Source organism: Mirounga angustirostris, unplaced genomic scaffold (assembly GCF_029215605.1).
Source record: "Mirounga angustirostris isolate CCGP_5_RB_7025 unplaced genomic scaffold, mMirAng1.0.hap1 SCAF_6, whole genome shotgun sequence".
In the NCBI taxonomy this organism is placed as follows: domain Eukaryota; kingdom Metazoa; phylum Chordata; class Mammalia; order Carnivora; family Phocidae; genus Mirounga; species Mirounga angustirostris.
Window position 1 is genome coordinate 42017655 of NW_026991714.1, and position 23624 is coordinate 42041278.

Below are 23624 nucleotides of genomic sequence, written 5' to 3' on the forward strand. Positions count from 1 at the left end.
GTTAACCAAATTAGCAATACTGTGAACTTCCTTTCAGTCATTTTTTTTTTTGTAGTTTTTAATTTTATTACGTTATGTTAGTCACCATACAATACATCATTAGTTTTTGATGTAGTGATCCACGATCCATTGTTTTCATATAACACCCAGTGCTCCATGCAGTACGTGCCCTCCTTAATACCTATCACCGGGCTAACCAATCCCCCCTCCCCCTTCCCCTCTAAAACCCTCTTTGTTTCTCAGGTCCATAGTCTCTCATGGTTCATTTTTTTATAGAGTCAAGGATATGGGAGTCAGATGAGAGCTTTTGGTCGAAAAGCAATGGAGGGTTGAATGTGGCTTCTTTCACAGCCAACATTAAAAGGGTGATGCTAGGGATCTTTTTTGTTGAGTAACTGAGTCCATTGACCTCCCCAGGAGAGCAGTGGGACTGTGCCAGCAAGCGAGAGCCTTTTGGGGGGAGCGGGGGTGGGCGGGGTCTCTGCCTCTTGTCTGTATTCTCAATATTGCTTTCTTTGTCTTTCATTCATTAGGATTTAAGTCTTTAGGAGTAGGTGTAGTGGCATTTCCATCTTCCTGACAGAGAGCGAGAGAGAATGGGAGAGGTGTGTATGTGTGTTCAGGACTGCCTGTCAGATGGTGAATTTGAACTGAAGCAGCTGTTGTCATGGTGATGGCAGGTCGCATCCCACCACCATGGAAACCAAAGTTAAAAAACTGATGTTAAGGCTGGAAGTCACATGATACATTTTTGTTTTGTTTTGTTTTAAAAAAAGAAAAGGGGTTTGGTTTTTCAATCTGATCTTTTTTTTTTTTAAGACGAAGTTGGGTGGCGAGAAAAAATGCGATAAGGAAAGCGATGAGCTAGTGAAATGGGACATCGTGAAGTCTGCAGAGCCTTCTACTGCATTCTTCTGCTTGTTAACTGCATTTCTCCTGTCATGGGGGCAGAAAGGGAGGAGGAGATGCTGTGTGAATTTCCAGATTTGCACCCTTTGCACTGCTCACTGTCACATGGAGAAGCACAGGTTAGGAGCCCTCCTGTCCTTCGGTAGCTGTGTGTGGTCCACCCTCTATTGATCAGCCCAGGACGGAGGCTGGAACCCTAAAATTAAGGACTGAGACAAGAGAAGGAAATGGAATTGAGGGTGTGACTTGCTCCAGATAGGAGGGTGGTTCATGCATTGGTAAGTTTAGATGATTAACATTGTTTTTCAGGAAATGGAAAAATTCATCTGTAGTCCCTCAGAACCCCAAGGAATACAATCCTGTCTACTCCCTTTTCTGGATTGGTCTTTGGGCTACACTGTCCTGCTGGGTCAGCCACAGGAGCAAGTGCAAAGAAGGCTGAAAGGAGCCCATCCAGGAGCACGTTAGCCTCTGAGCCAGGGTCCTTGGGCCTCAGCTTAGCTCTTAACCTGGCCTTTCAGCTGGGCGGGTTGGGGTGAGGCAGAGAAGGCTGGCGCACAGGCATTAGGGAGCCCTCTTGGATCTCCATCTTTTTATCTCGTACTTGCTGTCACTTCATACCATGATCTGGGCAAAAAGTGAGGCATCTTTCCAGGAAGGAGAGCTGGCCCCAGGCCTCATTTACCAGGATGGGGTTTAATTTTCTTTTCAGTCTGAAAGGTTGAAGGCCTGCATGCGTGGCCTGCGTGGCCAGGCCAGGGGACAGCTATTCCTGTGAGAATATCAGCCTCTAGAAAGGGTGAGGAAGGTGAGGAGGGGTGCAGACACACTCTGTGGTGGAAATCATAGTGGTGGCTCTGGCCACGTCTGGGTTTGAGGCACAAGGTCTGTCTCTTCAATGTTACTGGTCCCTCCAGGACAGATGTATCGTTCTCAGCAGCCCAGCCGAGGGGGATGTGATCTCACCAGCATGATCTCACTGCATTTCCATCAGGGTTTGTAGAGCTGGAGCCGGACTTCTGTGATGGTTCAGTCCCTCCTGTTCTTAGCCCTGGCCTTGGGTGTGATTAATGCCCCTTCTAATCACTGGGAGAGATTGCATCAGAGCCATCAGCTTCATAAATCCTCCTCTGGGGACTGGTGTTTGGATGTGCTTTCCATATTCCCAGGAGGTTCTGGGCCAAATGTCTTTGCTCTCTTCCCGGAGGCCCATTACCATAATTTTTTTTTTTTTCAAATCCTTTATTGCAGTGGGTCTTTTCAGTGTCAGCTCCTGGCTGCAGCCAGCCAGCCCATTTCCAGAGGCTATGACCACTAACTGTTGCTTATCCCAAAGCTTAGAGTCACAGCAGATGCTTAAAGAGTGATTTAGTAGGATAATAAAAATGACTGTGCATTTGTGTAGCACCTTACCGGTTTTCAAAGGACTTTATATTCATGGGTCATTTTAGACTTTGATCCTTCTGTATTTCATGTTTGGTTCTGCGGGAACGGATGGTGGTGCTTTTCCCTGCCTTGAGTGCCATGTTGGGGCAGATTTTGCAGTGGGAACCCTGACTCTGGTTTCCCATTACCAATCTACATTTCTCCATTGCAGTGCAGATTTCCAGGAAGATTCTGATTCTTCTCATAGAAAAAAAAAAGTAGTGTGAAAGCCTTGGATAGCTGTATTTCATTATCATTCATTTTTAAAATGTCTCTCTGGTGTAGTGCTCGAGGGAATCACAGATTAGGCAGGGCCCCTTCCCTTGGACTGTCCTTAAGTTAACATCCCAGTTGTTAGAATGGCCCAGGCCATCTTCTGAGGACTCTCTCATCTCTTAGAATTAGACCTCCAAAAATAGGCAGCTGGGATAGAAGGGAGGGAAGGGAGATAGATCTTGTGGGGAGAGTGTCCTGGGCTGGGGGTGAGGGGTGGAAATGGGTAAAGGAGGCTGAGCCAAGCCTTCCCTGAGACTGTGGGCTATTCCCGACTCCCCCAGGAGTTTTCTGGAAGTGCATGAGTGGCTGCAGGCTGCTCCCCACACAAGGGCATTCTCCATTAGGCCTGGAGTCAGGGAGAGAGCACAGCATTCTGTCCCTGGTGGCCTCTCAGCCTCTCTGAGTACATTCAGTCTCCTTAAGTGTGCTCTGATGTCCCAGATCTGAGAGCACACAGCTGAGAGCCAAGGGGATCTAGGATCAGCATCCTGGTGGTGGTGAAGATAGAGCTTTCCCCTAGAGGACCCCAGGTGTGCTGCTGGAGGCCTAAGTCTCTCTCAGGCCTATGCCTGCAGATCTACCCTGAGAGGTGTTGGCAGGTGAGGCTCTGCTGGTCCGGGCAGAAGGAGGGCTCCTCTCCCGGGCCGGGTCCCCAGGGCTCTGGTGACAAGCAGAGCCAGCACCACAACTTAGGCCTGCAGGGCAGCCCTCTCCTTGCCCTGGCTTTCTGCGCCTCAGGAAGGAAATGAACAAATGGCAGGTGTGCAGGCCAAGTAGTGCTGCTCAAATTAGCTGTGTTGCTAAGGAAACAAGTCAACCGTTGGAAGGAAGGAGCATCGGGTAAAGGAGATAAATCAATAAGCGAACCTATTTTTGTCATTTCCCTAATGATTGTCTTGAAGCTGCTAGACGGGAAGGGGAGAGATGGAGTGACACAGGTCCTCGTTAATGGGCTCAGAGGGAGAGAGGAGTGAAGGGGTGTTTGGGGAGATTGCCAGGAAAGTGGGTGAAATGAGGCCTCTGGTGACCAGATAGTGAGACAGATATGGGAGAGGAGGCGTCTTGGCAGGTTCAAAGCACTTCCATGGCATTTTCTCCTTGGGTCCAGTCCCTTTGTTCTCCTGTATTAGATCCTCTCAGAAACCTTGTACTGATTTCCATTACCCTCAAGTTGAGATGGTTTTATTGTGTTGGTTTGTGTTTTTTCAAAATATATATAGCTTTAATTGATTTTATAAGTTAATATATACTCATTATAACACTCAAGACAATGCATAAAGGAGTAGAGAAGAAAGTGGAAATAACCCTACTACCCCAAGAAAACTCATTATCCTTCTAGCATGATAGATTTTTTTTCCTTTGCTCCTTTTTCAAAAATCTTTTTTACATCAAAGGGATCTTCTATGCATGCTGGTTTCTATTTTTGAATAGCTAATGTGTATACACAGACTATAGTACAAAAAGTTCAAGTGGGTCCACAGTGTGGAGAAAGTAGGAGATACCTTTGCAAGGATACCTCTGATTCTGGCTTTTCTATGCAATTCACTTATCAATTGATTGATTCATTAATTAGTTAATTAATTAGAAGACAATTATTGCGTGCCTACCATGTGATGGACACAAGGGGCCTGGAGGTGAGTAAGATAGGCAGAGCTCCTGCCCTCAGGCTCCCACACCTCACTGCCCTGCTAGCTCCCATTTATTCAAGATCTCCAACACAGTCTGGACACCAGGGAGAGATTCAGTTCTCCAAAATGTGTTTGGTATCAAGCATAGAATGTAATGGGAGCCACTGAATTCCTGGGTGGAAGGAATCAGAGTTCTGGACAGTCTTCCATTACCATCTCATGAAGGGCCTTGTTCTTTGAGGTCTTGGCAACATGGAGCTTCTTTTGACCTTTCCAGGTCACATCTTTGTCTCGCCTGAGGTGCATTCCCTTGGCCTATGGGCCATTATTTGCAGTCCAGGCTCTTGCCTTGGGAGATGTAGCAGAGCCACAAGCCTTGAGCCAAGCTTATTTGGCTGGAAGTTATGAGGGTAGATGAGAAGAAATGGGAGTGGTGCCTCTGAGTCAGCTCCCAAGGGTGGGGGTGAGCAGGAGCCCGGGCCTGAGCCAGCGTGAGTGACTACCGTGCAGTCTCTGTGACGGCTCCTTAATGGAGCTCCTGCTCTCGGGGGTGCCTCCTGCCTCCCATTCATTCATGCCTGCATTGAGCATTGAGTTAGCTCCTACTGTGTACCAGGGCCTCTGGTAAGCACTGCCATTGGAGAGATGAACAAGAACACGTCCTTGCTTTCAAACTGTAGTTTCTTGGGGGAGACAAATAGGAGAAATGATAAAATTGTACAATATGAAGAGCTATAGGGTACAGGGAGAAACCTTCACAGATGAGGTGGTATTTTAGAGTGCTCTGGACATAGGACCAGAAAAGAGGAGAAAGCTCCCCCATTGCAGGTGGAGGCCAGAGCGCCAAGATGTAGGTGCCCATTCTTCATGCTTTCTTCAGAAAGAGAAGGGGGTGAGAGGGGGACGGAAAGGGCTGAAAGGGAGAGTGGCTGGACCCCAGACGGAACTGGATGTTCTCTGCCAAGATTTCCCAGTCACTGTCCTTTCTGTTGCCTCATCCACAGATGCATGGTATTCCCATAGTCTCACCTCTGCTTCTCAGCAAAACTTCACCTCAGATTCTTAATTGCCCCAAACATGAATTCATCCTGAGGTTGAGATGAGCTGTAAGGTCTAAAGGGACATCCCTCCCAAGGATATGTGCATTTAAACAGTTTCCACATTTCAAGCCAAAGGATTGCTGCTCTGCATGGGTCCTTAGACATCAGACCATAGGCAGAGGATTTGGGTTGGGGAGGGCATAGCAATGGAGTCTTTTCAGAACCTATGAATTACCAAACTCACTTTTTGATGGAAGCCTCCCGGGTTTTAGGCAGTACTGTTCACTGAGACCTCATGAATTCTCGGCCATCCAGATATCTGGCCAGTCACAGGAAGTTTGGGTCATTAGCACTGGGGGCCAAGAGCCTTGCTCCTGTCCCGAGCATCCAGCAGTGGTGATGGTCATACCTTCCTGAAGCTAGCCAGCCCTGTGGTCACAGAGAAGCCTCATGTATCTGTACCTGGACATTCTCGAGTAGGTGACCTGACAGGTCCATGCAGGGAGTTGTATGCTTAGGTGATCCAGCTAGGGAATGCAGGTGTGGAAGTGGGAGCAGGGAGTGGGGACCACAGAGGGGCTGCCGCAGTCCCAGCAGGTGTTGTGGGGTAGAGAGGCTTGGGGGGCATACGGCTGCCACGACCCATCAGGCCTGCAAGTCAGCACCTAAGAGCTCATCAGCTTTGAAGTCTGTGGCTATCACTTGGAGGTTTTCAGGGGAAGAAGCTTGAACCCCAGAAAGTAATCCTAGCACCCAAGCAGACCCATGAGAGCTCAGGATGTCTGCCACTCCCCAGTCCTGCCTGCCAGGTCACCTGCCGGGCTCCATGGAGCAGCTTCTCTGAACTTGTTCGGGGCACTGCCAGCCAGGGCCAAGGGCAGCTGAGCCCCACGCCTTGGGAATGGTTTCGCTGGGAATAAGGATGCCACCAGTTTCCCTCCTGCCAGAGCAGCAACCTTCCTCCTCACACCTGGGGACTGGCGGTGACATCTGCCCTTTGGACCAGAGCTTCCAAATACGTTCCTCTGACACCATTCCCAGGAGAGGTGTTCTGATAAAAGGATGATGTGGTGAAGTGGGTTAGGGAATGCTCTGTACCATTCCCACCCCCTTTGGGGGAGGCGGTGGACACTGTTGACAGTAATACCAAAGGCTCCAAGAAGTCCTGCTGGAGGAGCCTGCTCACTCTCCTGAATTCCCACTTTCCCTCATTGATTTGATTGCCAATTCCTATAGCACTGGTATCCTGTGGCCTGCATTTTAGGAACACTGCCCTAGATGCCCTCCACTTCTCTTGAACTTTGTCAGTGGCTGGTTGGCTAGTTGTCAAGAAAAGGCCTGCATGCCTGGGCCACCACTTCTGCCATGCTCCCATCTTCATGTTACCTTTTGGGTCTGGGGAATTCGGGGTGTCTGAACCCAGCCCAGGAGCAGCTAGCCTCTGGGACACCAGGTCCTGCTGTGGTCCCTGGTCCCGCTACACTTAGAGCTCTGGGTCAGAGCCCATGATGGTAGGGAGGAGCACGCCCCCCCGTGACCAGTGCCTGCTGGTGGCCCTGGGGGCATTGTGGGCAGGGGCTTGTCCCAAGAAAGTGGGCGGCCCGCCGGGTGGGCGTCTGTGGAGCATGTCCACCGGCATGTTTAGCTCTCAGGGGCCTCTTTCGGTACCGAGAGAGACTGCGGGAGGAGGAGTGGCTGGGCGTGCGGTTAGATTCTCCTCTGACCGGGAGGGTTTAAAGGAGCACAGTGGGGTGCGGAGGCAGGGGGCTGGCTCTGAAGTCCTCGGAGCCCATCCAGTCTGCAGATCCGGTGGCAGAGCCTCAGAGCACCAGAAGCCAGCAGGGCTAGAGCGTGGGTCCTGGGGGAACACTGGGGCTGTGTGGGAAGAAGGGTGGCCAGCTGCAGGAGAGCGGGCAGTGACTCGGGCGCACGGTCGGGGCGGGGGGTTGGGGGGACGGAGATGGCACTGGGCACTGCCGCGTGCCCTTGAAGAGCTCTGGGGGCTCTGATGCAGCCTCCTGCCTCACCCGCTGCAGCCTCCCATTTCAGCACTGGGGCCTGAGCAGTGGAGGGGAGCTCGCATCTCCTTCCACACGTCCCCTCTGCTGGGAGGTGCCCTGCCCTTCCTCACAGATGCCCTGAATGCCCACTGGCCACTGATGGGCACTGGGGCGGGGAAGCATCAGGGGCCTGATTATGAACTGTACTCCCTAGGGAAAGCTTTAGGCCCTACGTGCTACACAGCAGGCCCGGATATGTGGAGGGACAAGGAGGATGGTCCCTTGCCTTCCCTCCACTTGGCCAGATCTACTCTTTTCTTCTGCCCGGATGCCAGAATCTGCCAGAGCATAGGTTGCTTGGCAAGACCTGTGGCGACAGCTCACTAGTGTTTGTCACAACAATAGTCACGGAATGAAATCCAGCATACTTGACTCCAGAAACTGGTGATTCCCTCTCTCTCTGTGAACAGTCCCCCCCTCCAACTCCTCCTGGGCTCGTGGCACACCCTTTCTGCAGGAGTCCGGATGCAGGCACTTGAATCATAGTCCTCTTGTTCAGAAAGGCTCAGGGAGACCCCTCATCTGTCTGCAGAAAAATGCAACAGAAAAAAAGCCTGAATTCATTATCCATTCATTTGTAGTTTGGTTCTTAGATGCCCTAAGAACCAAACTGCCCTGGACTCAGACTCATGATGCATCTCTGTTTGCTGTCTGTGTAGAAGCTCAGGAGAAAATAAGGTGGGCCAAGGCAAGCTTCTCCTGCCCCCATTAAATATTTTTCTGAATTGGATATTGAAATAGAAGAAAGCTCACATGGAGAGAATTTTTCTTTTTCCAAAGGCCCTTCTACTCAGTTGAGCAGAGGTTCTAGAGGAGGAGGCCCCAGATGTGATTCCCAGAGACAGCAACAGACAGCCACGGCTGGATCCTTGCTGAAGCATTGTTGTCCAGCGCTGTGGTTGAAGCTGGGGAAGAGCAGGAGCCTGCAGCCACATCACTGTCTCTTCCTTCTTTCTGTTTCCGTTTTCAGCCCTGCTTAATCCCTGGCTATACCATTGAATTCCCTAAGTATCTGGAGTGTCAGCCAGATGTCGAACTATATTATTTATTGGCTACATTCCTCCTCCTCTTGGAGAAGGTGCTTTGGGTTTAGAGCCCAACCAGAAGTGGTTATAGTTTCTCATGCTAAGGACCATCCAGTGCCCTGCCTGCCTGCTCATAGAGATCATGCAGACTGCACAGGCATCATTGGGATTTTAATGAAGTTTGTGTATTTATGTGTATAGCCATCATGGAGGCTGCATCCCTCTCTCTTTGGTGAATCTGTTCCTTAACTTCATCTTTCCTACGCCGTTTGAGTACATGATTTTGGCCACCATCATTGCCAACTGCATTGTCTTGGCCCTGGAACAGCATCTTCCTGAGGATGACAAGACCCCGATGTCCCGCAGACTGGTATGTGCCTCCATTCATCTCATCTTCCCCCCCAGTCCTTTCTCTTCCCCGGTTCCCTTCTCCTTTGCTTCATCACCTGGCCACTTCCCCTATGCCCTCCCCTACAGTTCAGTGAGGAGTTTGTTCTTTGCTGAGGGACAAGTTGGTGACAAACCCCACTGGGGTGCAGAAGGACGAGAGGACTGACCTTTTTTAACTCCTGCTTCCAGGAAGTTCTGAGGGCATCACAAACACTTGTGTATACACTGTGTGGCAGCCAGACAAGAAGAAAGGGCAGGCGCAAGGGCCATTAACTTCACTCCCCTTCCTAAGGGACTTTGGAAGTGAGAGGGAGAAGGATGCTCAAAGCCTATGTGCGTTCACAGTGATGACTTTGTAGATGTCATGTTCATATTCTCCTTAAAGCAATGAGTCACGTGTCTAGTGTATTCCCCCTAGAGAGGGAAAATTAATTGCGTAAAATCCAAATGTGTGGATAAGCGGCTTCAGCCTGATTACCTGCAGATGAGAACCCTTAAGCTTCCAGGGTAAGTGAAGGCCAGCAATGGAAAAGCCAGCTTCACCAAGACAAAGCCAGAAACATCAACCATCCTCCTGGGAAGAAGTCTGGCTTGAGTGTGACCCCCTCACCCATCCATTTCTGCAGCTGGCGCCCCCTGAGGCTTCCCGTGCTCTCGGGCACTCCTGGAGTCCTTCAGCGCACTCACTTCCCACCTGTACCTGGGGCTGGCCCAGAGCAGACGTCAGGTGTTGTGTAGGAGAGAGGAGTGGTCAGAGTGGAGAGGGCGGCCGGGGCGTGACTTTGTCTGCATCTGACAAAGTATATTCCCCCCCCTTACTGGCACCTGTGCTCCTCATCCTGCAGGAGAAGACAGAACCGTATTTCATTGGGATCTTTTGCTTTGAAGCTGGTATCAAAATTGTGGCCCTGGGGTTCATCTTCCATAAGGGCTCGTACCTCCGCAATGGCTGGAATGTCATGGACTTCATCGTGGTCCTCAGTGGGTGAGTCCTCTTCCTGTCTGTCCCTTTTGGTGTGAGGGGATGTGCCTGTGTGGTCATGAAGTGGCTGCTGCAGGGAACCCAGGGGTGGGCAGGCAGAAGTGCATGCAGTAGGGTCAGAAGAAAAAAGTTCAAGGACGGGATTCTCCACGGGGCCAGACCATAGGTGACCCACCTGCAGGGGGCTATGGGTACTCTGTGGAGATGCATGTGGCATTCCGTAGAGGTTACAGAACCAGGGTGTGGCTGCTTTTCCTTCTGCTTTTCCATTCTGGGTTTGCCTAGTGCTGGGCGCACATACCCTAGTGAGTCTTTTCACCAAAGCAAGCAGCTTGCCCTAGCCTGAGGGGCCCCCGCAAAGATGGGCCCCGAATGCCATTGGGGTGCAGTGTTTCTTCGAACGTTGAAGAAGCCCCCCACGGATATTTTCTTAACTGATAATTGAGACTCGTGTCCTGACCACAGAATTTTTTATGACTTGCAGATTTATTCATATGAGGAGGTATAAAATTGAGTCACATTAAACTGTTTGATAAGTAATAATAAATTGTTGCCCACGCAGTGTCATAGGCAGCGTATGTTTATTGGCAGTAGATTTAAATATCTGATAAATCATGTTTTTGAGAATGAGTGTAGTATGGCCTCTATTGGGGCCTATCTACAGTGCCGTTAGCAGCATGTGTGATGGGCCTTGGGACTGGTGATAATGGGCATGCCTCTCTGGGCTTTTGTGGTTTCTCGTTGTTGTGTCAGGTAGCTTTTGGTGCCTGAGTGGGAGGGTAGTGGCCCAGGCCTCATGGGGGAGCCCCTGTGGCCCAGGCCCGTGTGGGTATGGCAATGGCAGCAAGCGGTGTGACTTGGAAGTTCCCATACCCAAGCTGCTTGCCAGACCTGTGTGGAAAAGAAGAGAATGCAGTAGAAAAGGGAGGAGGGGGATCTAGGAGTCACCATTACGACTGACCAAAGGGGAACAAAGAGGAGATTTTTTCCAGGGAACAGAGGAGTGGAGGTAGATGAAGTCTGAGAAAAATAAGAGCTTGACAATGTTCGTGTCTACTCGTTGTCTTGTGGAATACACACAATACTTATACTTTTAACCTTCACACCAATTGTGATTAAGTGAAAGAGAAAAAGTTGAAGGTGTAAAAGATTGGAATGTTCAAATGGAGCTCATAAGCAACCAACCCCTCAATATAGGGAAGAGATAAATAGAGACGACGATGTTTAAAAACATCCGTTGCCTTACAAAAGGATTTTCTGAAGGTTACTCTTGTAAAAGAAAATTCTACTGAATTTTAAACATGGTTTAGTCTATAAAGATAATTTGTACATAGTGTTTCAGAAGTACATGGTCATAGTGCAGCACACCTGGGCAGTGTTTTCTCATGTTTTATTTTTTTCAGCTTTACTGAGGTATGATTGACAGATAGAAATTGTATATATTTAAGGTATGCGATACAGTGTTTAGACATACATTGCAGAATACCACAGTCAAGCTAATTAACATATCCATCATCTCACATAGTTACCTATTTTGTGTGTGTGGTGAGAACATCTGAGCTCCACTCTCAGCAAATACACCCATGTTCATTGTAGCATTATTCACAGTAGCCAAGATAGGAAAGCAACCTAAATGTCCATCAGTGGGTGAATGGATAAAGAGATACACACACACACACACACACACAGAGGAATGTTATTTAGCCTTAAAAAAAAAAAAGAAGAAGAAGAAGAAGAAGGAAATCCTGCCATTGGCAATGGTGTGGATGAATTTGGAGGGCATTATGCTAAGTGAAATAACCCAAGCACTGAAAAGAGACAAATACTGCAGGATCTCATTTATATGTAGAGTCTTTAAAAAAAAATCAAACTCACAATAACAGAGAAATGAATGGTACTTCCTGGGTGTTGGGAGTGGGGGAGAAATTGGCCAAAGAGTACAAACTATCAGCTACAGAGGAATAAGTCCAGGAGACCAGCATGGTGACTGTAGTTAATAACAATTATTTGACAGCTGGATTTCCTTCTGGTTTTGGCTATTATAGTTAATTATTAAAAGTGTTCCAGTGTACATCTTTAGGATATCACATTTTAGTAGGCATTGTGACAGGTTGAAGTGCTCCCAAAGTCGACTCTGCCATTCTTGGGTGGGGTCTAGGAGCTAGGATGTGTGAGGAGAGGCAGAGGAACTGGACCCTTTGACAGGATGGGAGAATACTAATGGGAGCGGTACCCACTGGCTTCCCAGAAGGGTTGCCATGTGGCTTGAGGAGCAGATTTGTAGGAGTCACCGGGGTCTTTCCATTAGCATGTCCAGTAAGGCCCTCCGTGTCCCCACCGGCATGTATCAAGGTGCATATGAGTGGGCACAAGTGGTGACCCCTAGGCCAAGTCCATTGTCCTCTTCGTTCTCTGCCCACTCAGCCCTCCAACCTCCCATTCTTAGTGGCCTTCAGACTTTGCCGAACGACCCCTGCTGTCCATCTGAACCAATAGGACCTTGTCCCTGTTCTTCCTGCACCTACTGATTTCTTCCTCTCTCCTTAATTCCCATGTGAATGTGCTCCAGGGAAAGGGCTTGGCACTCTCAAGATTTGTGCTGAGGGTGCTGAGGGCTGCGGTTCGGTCCCCCAGGAACAGCTACTCAGATTTAGTCTTAGGTTCACACAGTGTGCTCACGTACCAAATCACAGCGCTTCTCCAATGCGCGTTTCTCAAGCTGAAGCATCATTGACATCAGCCTGTGTCTTACAATAATGACATGATACAGTGTAATTGACAGCATTTTTCTTTCTGTCTTTGCTAAAAAGGAACTCCTGGGGCATCCTACAACTTTTGGGGTCTTAGAAGCAGTAAAATATAATACCAACCCAGGGAGGCAGGCAGATCAGGCTTTTAATGTGAATCATCTAGGACACAGGTTAAGTGCTCAGCCCAAGATCAACTGCTTCTGGACCGCAGATCCAGGAGTTGGCACTGTGCCCTTTGCCCCAGGGCTGGTGCTTTGCCTGGGACAGCCCCCTCTCCAGGCTTCCTGACATCCGCCTCTGCAGCAGTCCCTGCTGGCAGCTCCTACTCCCCACCTCAGCTCCAGGTGTCACTTCGCATTCTCCTTCTGTGTACAGAGGGAATGACAGGTGCTGGAGCATGACACAGCGCCCCGGGCTGAGGCTGCACAACTCCTCAGCTCTCAGTGTATGACAGAGGGGAGGGAGCGAGGGAGGCGGTGTTGAGATGTCAGACAGCTGGGTCGGTGAAAGACCTTCTATCAGTGACCTTTGCTAGGGAAGGGTAGCTGGGGACTGGGCCACGCCATTTTGCCTGTTCCTCTGACCTTCCAACCTCTGGTATTCTTAGGTCTGTAAGTTGATAGAGTTTATGGTTTAGAAAGTTAATATAGATGCTTTATTCATCTAATGCTCATAATCCCCCAAATGAGATCTTGTTATCCTCATTTGATAGATGAAGAAACAGGTTCAGAGAGGGTATGTGACTTACTAGGAGCTACCTGATCCAGGACTTGAGCTCACGTCTCCACATCTTCTGGCACCAAGGTCCTTCTTCACACTCATTTCCCCACACTGTGAGCCACCTGCCAACCTCATGGGCTCCAGGTTTTTATATGCAATCTGTGTGATTGCATGTTCCTTCAGTTCCCTTGATGCAACGTGGGATGGGCAGGGAGGGGCATCATTTGGCAAATGTCCCCGACCCGGAGCTATGGCTTCCTGTGTGACTTGAGGAGGACCAGAGTCCCATCTGTCCATCCTAAGACTTCTCTCTGTGGGCTTGGAATAAAACTCCCTGCTCTGTGGTTAAGAAGACCTGTTACTCAACTCTTGTGGGATTAATGTATAAAAACTGAATCACAAGTTCGTTAATAGGCTTGTTCATTCATTCAGTCATTTACCTATTCATTTTTTGAACAAACTTGTGGAATACTCAAGCAAATGCGGGGACTGGGAAACACCAAAGTTAATATATTCTCATTTCTCCTAAAAGATAGTGGAATTTGCCATTCCTTTAACAAACTATTACCTTACATAACTTGGGATCTCTTGTATTGGTAACAATTCAGGACATGCTGTTCCTAAACATTTGTTAGGCCACCTGGAAAATTCTACATTATTTCAAGTCATTATTCTCTGTTAGTCTTTATAATAAATCATAGTACCTGGAATAGATGGGTAAGTGATAGAGGAGGATGGAAATTCAAAGATGCTCCTAAGCCATGGCTAAGAACAGGGAAGTAAGGGCGAGGACCCTCTTTCAACCCTGTTCATCTCTGTAGCCTCAGGGCCTGGATTGTAGTAGGTACTTAGTAAATGTTAATTGAATTGAATCACTTGCTTCATTCCAGAATCTGTCTTGTCACCTATAGGATACAAAAGAGAGTGCTGAGGGAAGCCTGGGACTGGGAGTAGGGAGGGGTTGTCTATTCCCAATCCTTCCCCTTGGTCTACAACATCTCTCTCATGTAGCTATGACTCGTCCCAGCTCGCTCCCATTCTGATCACTCTGTTGGAGAAAAGAGAGCTGAGAATTCAGTCTCTAGGTTATCAAGAGTTAGGGGGTTCCAGTCACTTGGGCCTATTTACAGGGTTATCGGTGTTAACCTTTTGGGGCTTGCTTCCTGGGTGATGGGGGTGGAGGCAGGGTCAGGGCTGAATATTGAAGACCCAGCCTTCTAGAGGTAGCTATAGGGGGTGGTAAGAAGAAAGCAACAGGATTGGATCACATGACATTTGCTATAAAATGAAAGCTGCCATTTGTTAGTCTATATGCCAAAGACTGTAGTATGTATTCACACATGCACACATATGTATGTATGTGTGTATGTATGTTACTGATCAGAACATGCTGTGCCAACAGTTTTGTCAGCTTTGCTGTGGGAGATGACCTGTTTTGACTATTCCCCTAACTGTGAGTACATGGGTGCAAGCTCTGGAGAATGGGCAGGTGTATCTGAGCTTGGGGCTTTTCCTCTTTTTTCTACTAAGGCCCTCACTCCAGGGCCCACGCGATCACCTGTCCCCACCTTACTGTCTTCCTTCAAGACATATGGTTGAATACCCACAATGTGCTAGGCACTGTGCTCGGTGTGGGTGGGATGGGGCTGAGCGTCCCCCGCCGGGAACCACATGTCATGAAAACCCAGAAGAAGGGCACCCAACCTAGCTATGGGGGTTTGGGGCAAACTTTCCGAAGGAAGTAACATTTAAATTGGGATTGAAGATGGGCACGTGGGACTTAGACAAGGAAGGAGAAGAGGTTTTCCTGGGGAAGGAATACTACGTCCATATCCTTGCAGGTACGAGAGTGAGAGCAAGCAGGACAGTTCTGGGGTGTTGGACAGTGGCCATACCCTCTCTGAGAGCTGAGCCTGGAGGTCAGCAGGGGCCCGTGCCGGCCTGGCTCAGGAGCTTGAGCTTTAGCCGGAGGGCAGTGGGGGACCCCTGAAGGCTTTGAGCAGGGCTGGGATGATTCGTTCTAACTCTGCTCTGGATGCTGCACAGGACTTCTTTATCCTGGACACAATCCACTCTGAGGAATTGCCATGGAGAGGAGAAGGGAGCCATGGCCATGTCTTTGGCTGCAGTTTGGGAGGATGTGCATAACCAAGCAGAGAGAAGAAAGACAAAGGAAAAGGGAACAGGAAAGAAAAGCCTGAGGAAATGCTGGGGGCTGCCAGCTCAGGTCCCCAGTTTCTCACCAGCGGCACATGCAGAATGGTTCAGCCTGAAGCCTGTTGGTAGGAGGACAGGATCGGGAGCTAAATATACATTGATAGGTATTTTTAGAGGGCTTCTGTAAGGAGGCCGCCCTAATACATGAGTTTCCTGAGCAGCTAAAGATCGAGGAAAGCAGTTTCCCCGTTGGAGCACCGTCTCTTCAATGCCGAGAATGTGGGGGAGGTGTTGCGAACGCAGTCCCGGGGCCCCCAGCCCAATTTAAACCTCTGTGGTAATAGTACGATAACACTTGGTATTTATATAGCATCTTCATGCCAGTGAGCCTGGCAGGATTTTACAGACCTGTCTTGTACTCATCCTCTCTGCTCTAAGTGGGCGAAGCAGGGAGGTGAGGAGCAAGGAAGGGCTGGGTAGAGGGAGGGGGCATTGGAGCTTGTCATTTGGGAGATGGGGAAACTGAGGCTGAGTGAGGCGATGTGAGAGGCTTGGCGCTAGAGGAGCTGAGTCCGGAGAAGGGGGTAAGGTCTCTGGTGCCTGAATGCTGATGGCGGGGTGCTCCGCTAGCCCTCAAGCTGGACGGCTTCTCAGGTTCTTACTCTCGGCAGAGCTGGTGGCTGCCCACCCGGAGACCTGCGCCTCCTCAGTGGCTCCTTGTCATTTCTAGCTCCACACCGAGCCAACACAGCTGCTGCTTGCCGCATCTCCTTCCAGCAGAACATTAGTTTTTTTAAGTGTGTTTTCCTCCAGATGGGTGAATGATGGGAACGATGGAGTTAGAATAAGGAATTTTGGTTCAGGGGAGAGGGGGACCAAAGGCAAAATGTGGAGCTCAGGGGTCTCTCAGCTCTGTGCCCATGAGAAACCCAATTCCTTCAGGAGACTCTGAATGAGAGTCTCAGGTGGTAGCTGACAGGTGGCTGAGTTGGGATTACTCCTTGGGTGGAGGTAACTGTCCTCTCATATGTGAAGTCTGCCTTTTTTCTATGTTGAGAATCATCTTTGATTCACTCAAAAGATATTGATTGAGTAGCTACTATGTTCTGGTTTTGGCATGGTTTCTCTCTCCTGAAAGGCTGCTTCTTGCCTCCCCCACTCACTGACGGAAGCTGGAACTGGAGAGAACTGAGTGAGGCCTGAATTGGCCTTGTTGGAAATAGGGAGGAAGTGGGAGAGGGAGTGGGGGAGGCTTCAGAATCCATGGGGAGATCGGTTTGGGGCTGTTTTTCTGGCTTTACATCCATTCAGAGTAACTTAGGGAAAACATGGTGGCAAGCTGCTTTGTAAGTCAGACCGTGTCCATCCTAGGGCACATTAGTGCGTGCTGTCTCCCATGTGTGAGCGTGTGTGGGAGAGCTTGGCAGTGGGAGAGTTCCAAGGCATGTCTGCGAAGCAGAGATGGATGCAGCATAAATGTTCATTCTGTAGATTTACCAGGTAGGCTTCAGAATGAAAGGGAGTGTTTACATTTGCATTCTGTGGATGATGCACGTCTCCTCACTCGGGCCGGGATGTGTGCACTGGAGTCTGCTGTGGGTAGAGTCCACAGTTAAGCACAGATACGTCCGTGTGAGATGTGCAATTCAGCAGCACTACTCAGTGTACCCATCACCGAAGTCAGGAACGAGCAGAGGTGGTGAGTGCAGAGTGGTTGCCCACAGGAGGGGGTGAGGGGGAGCAGTGCAGATGCTGAAAGGAAAAAGAAGGTGTACAGGTCTTTAAAGAGAAAGTACAAAGGGAAGTGAAGTCCACGGTTACTAAAACTTACTGAATTTTAGATTTAGGAGGATGCTAGATTGCCCTGGCTTTCCCTTATTTATTAGTTGTCACCGAAGAGTGAACCGAGGCCCCAGTGGCCAAGCGACTTGTCAAGGGTCTCGTCGCTGGAACGCAGTGAGCAGGGACCCGGGGCCTGGCGTGCAGTTGGGCTCTGCTATCCCTGATAGTGAGAAGCTGCGGCTGCTTGATTGTGTTCAGGCCGTCAAGCTGGGGTGGTAGGAAACAAATACAGGTTTTTATTAGTTAGCTGGAATATATATGTGGAATTTATATGGAAGCAGTTCAATCTAGTGGGCTGAATGTTTCGGGGGGTCCTGGGCTCTGGTCCTGACCCTACAGTGCATTCTCTCCGTGATGCCGGGTGACACATCAATGATCTCAGCCTCAGTTTCCTTTATGAAGTGAAGACAGCACCTTCCCTAGCTTCTTCACCATGTCTTGTGACAAGCAAATAAAATAATGACGAAGCTGATGTTGAATGTGATGGCTCCCGTTCCAGCAGAAGCTCACATGTCTTATTTTAAATGGGAAAGCCTTCATATACCATCTCAGTCCTGGCACAGATCATTTTATTTATTTTTTATTTTTTATTTATTTTATTTTATTTTTTTAAAAGATTTTATTTATTTGACGGACAGAGAGAGACAGCGAGAGCAGGAACACAAGCAGGGGGAGTGGGAGAGGAAGAAGCAGGCTTCCCGCGGAGCAGGGAGCCCGATGTGGGGCTCGATCTGAGGACCCTGGGACCATGACCCAGCCGAAGGCAGACGCTTAGCGACTGAGCCACCCAGGCGCCCCCAGATCATTTTAAATGTAGAAACACAACAAGGCAGATAACTGTCTCCATTTCGCAGGTGAGGAAACCAACACTCAAAGAGGCTAATTCTATTACCAAGAATTCCAAAGCCCGTGCTATATCCAATATATGCACAGTTGCCTCAGCAAAAGTGCTTTGAAAGATAATGAAGCAAAATAACAAATCAGTGAGCAGTGATACCTTCCCCCAGGACGGTGATATTATGAAGATAAATGTTAAAATACACGTAAAGCACCTTGAGTACTTTGAAAAAAAGATGTATAAACAATGAAGCATTCAAAACAGTCTGGTTCGGTAGTGCTCATTCAGAATAGTCATTTATCTCCATAAAACTTGCAGCACAGAGACACGTTTCACTACAATCTATTGCAAGTTCCAAAACAGTGGCTAATTTAAAAATTTCCATTACTTGTAATTTTGTTTCAAGACAGAAGCTTACTACTATTTGAACATAAAATAGCTCTCACTTCCTTTTGGTAGTGTATCTAATCTCATCAGAACTAGTCAAATCCTTCTACAGTGATTATCAACAACAACAAAGTAAGTCCAAGAGTAACAGTTGAAACAAAGGCTTTCATTTTTCATCTTTATCGATAATGAAAATACTATATTGCCCAGACTCCCCTGCCTTTATTTTATTTTATTTTATTTTATTTTATTTTTTGGCTTCGTCTTCTGGCCTGCCCTTCTCCTCCCTACTTCATACAGATATCACAGGTCAGAAGGGTCTGGTTGTTACAAAGGAAGGCTGAAGAGAATGCCCCTCTTCCCTCAGGGGGAATGTCCCATCAGAGAGCTCTAGTTATTGCTCTGAGGAGAACTAACAGGGAAGGCCGAGCTCCAACGTCCTCCAACGCTTGTCTTTCATTTCCTTCTGTTTCGGCTGCCACTCTTCTGTCAGGAGCCTGGGCCGTAGTGATACAGTGGTTAGGAGAGGAGCTCAAGGCCATGGCTTTTCTGCCTGACTTCTAACTCTGGGACAGTGACTGGGAAGCTGAGTGGCAGGTGTGGTGTGGCAGCTTCGAACATGAAATGGCATTTGCACTGACGTCTCATGGTTCACGTCACTGTGGGGGTCCATCGCATGCGTCTTACCTCCTCCTCCCACCCCTGTGGAGCAAGCTGGGCTTACGGAGTTGGTTCTTAGCTCAGGGCCACATAACTGGCCACGGGGGAGCTGAAATGAAATAGGCTGCTCTGATGTGTCTTTTCTGTTGGGTCTGAATCAAAAGTTTGGGCAAAAAGGGATGACGAGGATGATGTGTCTCCCAGCCTGGCCCACTCAGGGCTGAGCATGTCTAGCACCCACATCTGAAACTCTGAATTACGCGGTGGGGAAGACACCGGAGGAGCCAGTCGAAGACGGGGAGGAAGGAAGGATGGAGGCAGCCAGTATTCGTTGAATACCTTCCGTGTTCCGAACACTGTGCTGACCCCGAGGGATATGGCCATGGACAGAGATGTTCTTTCTATTGTTTTAGAGCTTGCTAAGACAGAGAAGACAGATGTTAAATAAACTTAAATATGACCCAGCAATTGCACTCCTGGGTATTTACCCCAAAGACACAGATGTAGTGAAAAGAAGGGCCATATGCACCCCAATGTTCATAGCAGCAATGTCTGCAATAGCCAAACTGTGGAAAGAGCTGAGATGCCCTTCAACAGACGAATGGATAAAGAAGATGTAGTCCATATATACAATGGAATATTACTCAGCCATCAGAAAGGATGAATACCCAACTTTTACATCAACATGGATGGGACTGGAGGAGATTATGCTAAGTGAAATAAGTCAAGTAGAGAAAGTCAATTATCAGATGGTTTCACTTATTTGTGGAACATAAGGAATAACATGGAGGACATTAGGAGAAGGAGGGAAAAATGGGCGGGGGGAATTGGAGGGAGAGATGAACCATGAGAGACTATGGACCTGAGAAACAAACTGAGGGTTTTAGAGGGGAGGGGAGTGGGGGGATGGGTTAGCCCCGTGATGGGTATTAAGGAGGGCATGTACTGCATGGAGCACTGGGTGTTCTATGAAAACAACAGATCATGGATCACCACATCAAAAACTAATGATGCATTGTATGGTGACTAACATAACATAATAAAATTAAAATAAATAAATAAATAAACTTAAATTTAATGGTATTTAAAGTGCTGAAAGGAGACCTGTTAGGTGGTTGGGAGGGTTTTAAATTGGGAGCCTAACCTAATCTGAGGGAAGATGTTCAAGGAGTTGCTGTTGATGTGGAAGCCTGGAGACTGGATAGCATTTGGCTGGAAAAAGAAGACAAGAAGGAAGGGGGTGGGATGAAGAGAGTATAGGCAGAGGGTAGGGCAGGTGTGAAGGGCTAGAGGTGGGAGAGAGCCTGGCAGTCTGGGAAACAGACAGAAGACTAACACGGGCCTGTCGCGTTATGACTGAGGTGAGGGTAAGCTGAGGGAGGCTGGAGGGGACATGTCATTCAGGGCCGCATTGGCATCCTAAGGGATGTTCCACAGGATGCCACTGCATGGTTTAAAGTGGGAAAGTGGACATGTTTGCAGAAAATGAATGGGGATGGGACAATGCTTGCTGAGAAGATAGAACAAATTCCTGAGGGACTCTGTGTCTGCTCAAAATTAGGTACATAGAATTAGTGTCCTCCAAGAGTCCCTCTCTTCTGTCTTGCCTCCTCCTTCCAACACTGGCCCTCAACTATAATTTTGTTCAACCCTTTGGAGTTGTACTAAAACCCAGTCTGTAAACCTTATAATCTAGCCCATTATATGCTAAAGATCTATTAATCTTGCCCAGAGTAGAGACATAGTCCTGCCTTCTGGATTCACAGTCTGAGCATCTCCTACTGATTCAAATAATGGGTAAGAATTGATGAGTGTGTGGGCTTTTATTTTTGATATTCAGCGGAGAAATTATTTTAAAAATGCTTTTGCGAGAACATTGCTATATGATTATTATGATTTTTATTTTTCTGATAGAACAATAGTCAAAAGATCAAGCCAACCCACATGCTTGTTTATGGGATATTTCTCTTTTTTCCTGCTTTCTAAGCCTGTGACACATCATGATGCTGGATCTGGATCCCAATTGAACTCTGGTTAATAACCACCATAAACACAACATTTTGTGATTTAGGGGCCTCGTCCGGCGAGAGCTCGCAGTGCCCTATAGTTCACCCTCTACTCACTCCTCATTTGGAAAAGGGAAATAGAGGTCTCCTCCTGGTTCCCTTTCTGGCTAAGTGTTGTATTCTGTGTTCTAGAGACAGGTCGCCCAGATGGATGCTTCACAGCTAGGCTCTGGTGCTGGAGATGGGGAGGTGCTCACTGCTTATCCCAGTCTTTCCTAATTACTACTTAAATTCCACATCCTCTTTTCAGATGAGTGCAGCCAGCTGCTTCGTGTTCTGGCTTCCTCCTCTCTGTTCTTTCTCTGTCCTCTCCTGACTCTTCCTAGCCCTTCTCTGTTTTCCTTTTTCACACTCATTCAAAATAAACGATTGAGTAAGGTGGAGGCAGGTGCCATGGAGGATGGTGTGTGTGTGTGTGTGTATGTGTGTGTGTGTGAGAGAGAGAGAGAGAGAGAGAGAGAAGATGACAATCCTGACTGACTTCTTCTTGAAGTTTTATTAGAGTGACTTTGAAATCAGCCTCTGTTCCCCAACAAACAAATCCAGGTTTGGGGTGGGTTCTCTCTAGTAGGAATATGATAACTCAAAGGTTTGACCAGGTACTACTGCAAATGAGGGAGAAGGGACTTCCCTGACTGCAGTTCCCCTGAGCTGTACCTGACCAGAAACAGACTGAAGCTACGCATCAAGAAATCACCCAGAAGTTCAAATTTTAGGACCACGGATAGAAAGTGAAGGCAGGAATGTACCTAAAGTGTCACCTAGCTGTTCCAGTGGTTTTTCAGTCTGTGGGCTCTGGGACTCATGAGAGCCCTGGAATTACTGCAGTGGGCGTGCAGATCCATGGCCACACCCAGCACTGGCTTTTTTCTGAACAGCGTCTCCCACAAATATGTACCACGGTATCATTTTTCCAAAGTATGTGGGTGCCATTGGGATTTATAAAATATGAATGTATTTAAAAGCATTGTTGAATAAATAGTGGCTTTTTTTTTCATTTACTGTTAACAGTTTGGGCTCTGTAGACAAGCAAAGCTGAATTCATAGTTCTGCTCTGCTGTTTAGTAGCTCAGTGGTTGTAGGCAAGTGACCCAGTTTCTGAAAGCCTCAGTGTCTAGAGGACATGTTATAGAGGCTCTCTATAAAAAAGGGGTGTGGTAGTAGTGGTGGAAAATGACATCTATTTAACACAGTTGTTACAAGGTTATACTAGTGAAATAACGCCTCGGGGCAAAATGGGTCTTATTTTGACATTATAAGGGAGCCTCATGCTTGAAAGGGTAAGAACCGATCCAGTGTTTGGGGCGCCTGGGTGGCTCAGTCATTGAGCGTCTGCCTTCGGCTCAGATCATGATCCCAGGGTCCTGGGATCGAGCCCCACATTGGGCTCCCTGCTCGGCGGGAAGCCTGCTTCTCCCTCTCCCACTCCCCCTGCTTGTGTTCCCTCTCTCGCTGTGTCTCTCTCTGTCAAATAAATAAATAAAATCTTTAAGAAATAATAGTAATAGGGGCGCCTGGGTGGCTCAGTCGTTAAGCGTCTGCCTTCGGCTCAGGTCATGATCCCAGGGTCCTGGGATCGAGCCCCGCTTCGGGCTCCCTGCTCTGCGGGAAGCCTGCTTCTCCCTCTCCCGCTCCCCCTGCTTGTGTTCCCTCTCTCGCTGTGTCTCTCTCTGTCAAATAAATAAATCTTTAAAAAAAAAAAGAAAGAACTGATCCAGTGTGACCCATTGTTACAGATAAAGGGGTTGAGGCCCAGAGAGGGGCCAGTGTATGCCTGGTACTCTTGTCTCTGACTGGAAATTATTTGCCTGAAGCTAAAGCCTGGTTTTAGTCAAGCTGACAAGAGTTTTGGTATTCAGTCTGATGTAGGTGTGGTGGGGGGAGTAGAAGTTAGACACAGTGCTCGCACTCATGAATGGAACTGTCTGGTTGGAGTAGAATATATGTATATATATATGTATATATTTATAGAGAGAGAGAGAGGGAGAGAGAGAGACAAAGGGCAGCTAGGTAAAATGTGATCAAGACATAGTCTAGTTCTGGGTTGGATGGTCCAGTCTCTAACAGTGGCTAGACGGGAAGGATGTAAGTTGCATCAGAGACACCCAGATCTCTGTCTAGGGTTAGGTATTCCAGGGTCAGCCTTTGGATCCTTTGTTTTTTTACCATTGACCACAAATGCCTTCTTGGTTAGTTAACTCTCTTTCAGCCGTTGCATGTCCATCTTTCCTTTACCCTCTGTGTATGTATATCTCGTCTTACTGTCCTAAAAGAAAAAATATATTTTTCCTCAAGATTTTTCAGCTTGAATATAGATCTTGATTTGATTACTGTTTGGTAGAGGAGAGCAATATTAGATCTTTAAAGATAAATCTCTTTTTCCTGAAATTCAGGGGAAGAAGGTATAATAGATTCTACAAAGACTCTCAGCATCCGTGGCCCTTGCTGTAGGAGGATGTGGGATAGGGA

General features: G+C 48.1%; 1 protein-coding gene across 3 annotated transcripts in view; it reads left to right on the forward strand.

Annotated features, from left to right (window-relative positions):
* Positions 1–23624, forward strand: part of CACNA1E (calcium voltage-gated channel subunit alpha1 E) — a 311105-nt gene that overhangs the window by 25579 nt on the left and 261902 nt on the right. For all 3 annotated transcript variants that reach the window (XM_045877252.2, XM_045877253.2, XM_045877254.2), the window contains exons 2-3: positions 8628–8733; positions 9599–9738. In XM_045877252.2, the coding sequence (XP_045733208.1) occupies positions 8628–8733; positions 9599–9738 (246 nt within the window). The remainder of the gene's footprint in view (positions 1–8627; positions 8734–9598; positions 9739–23624) is intronic.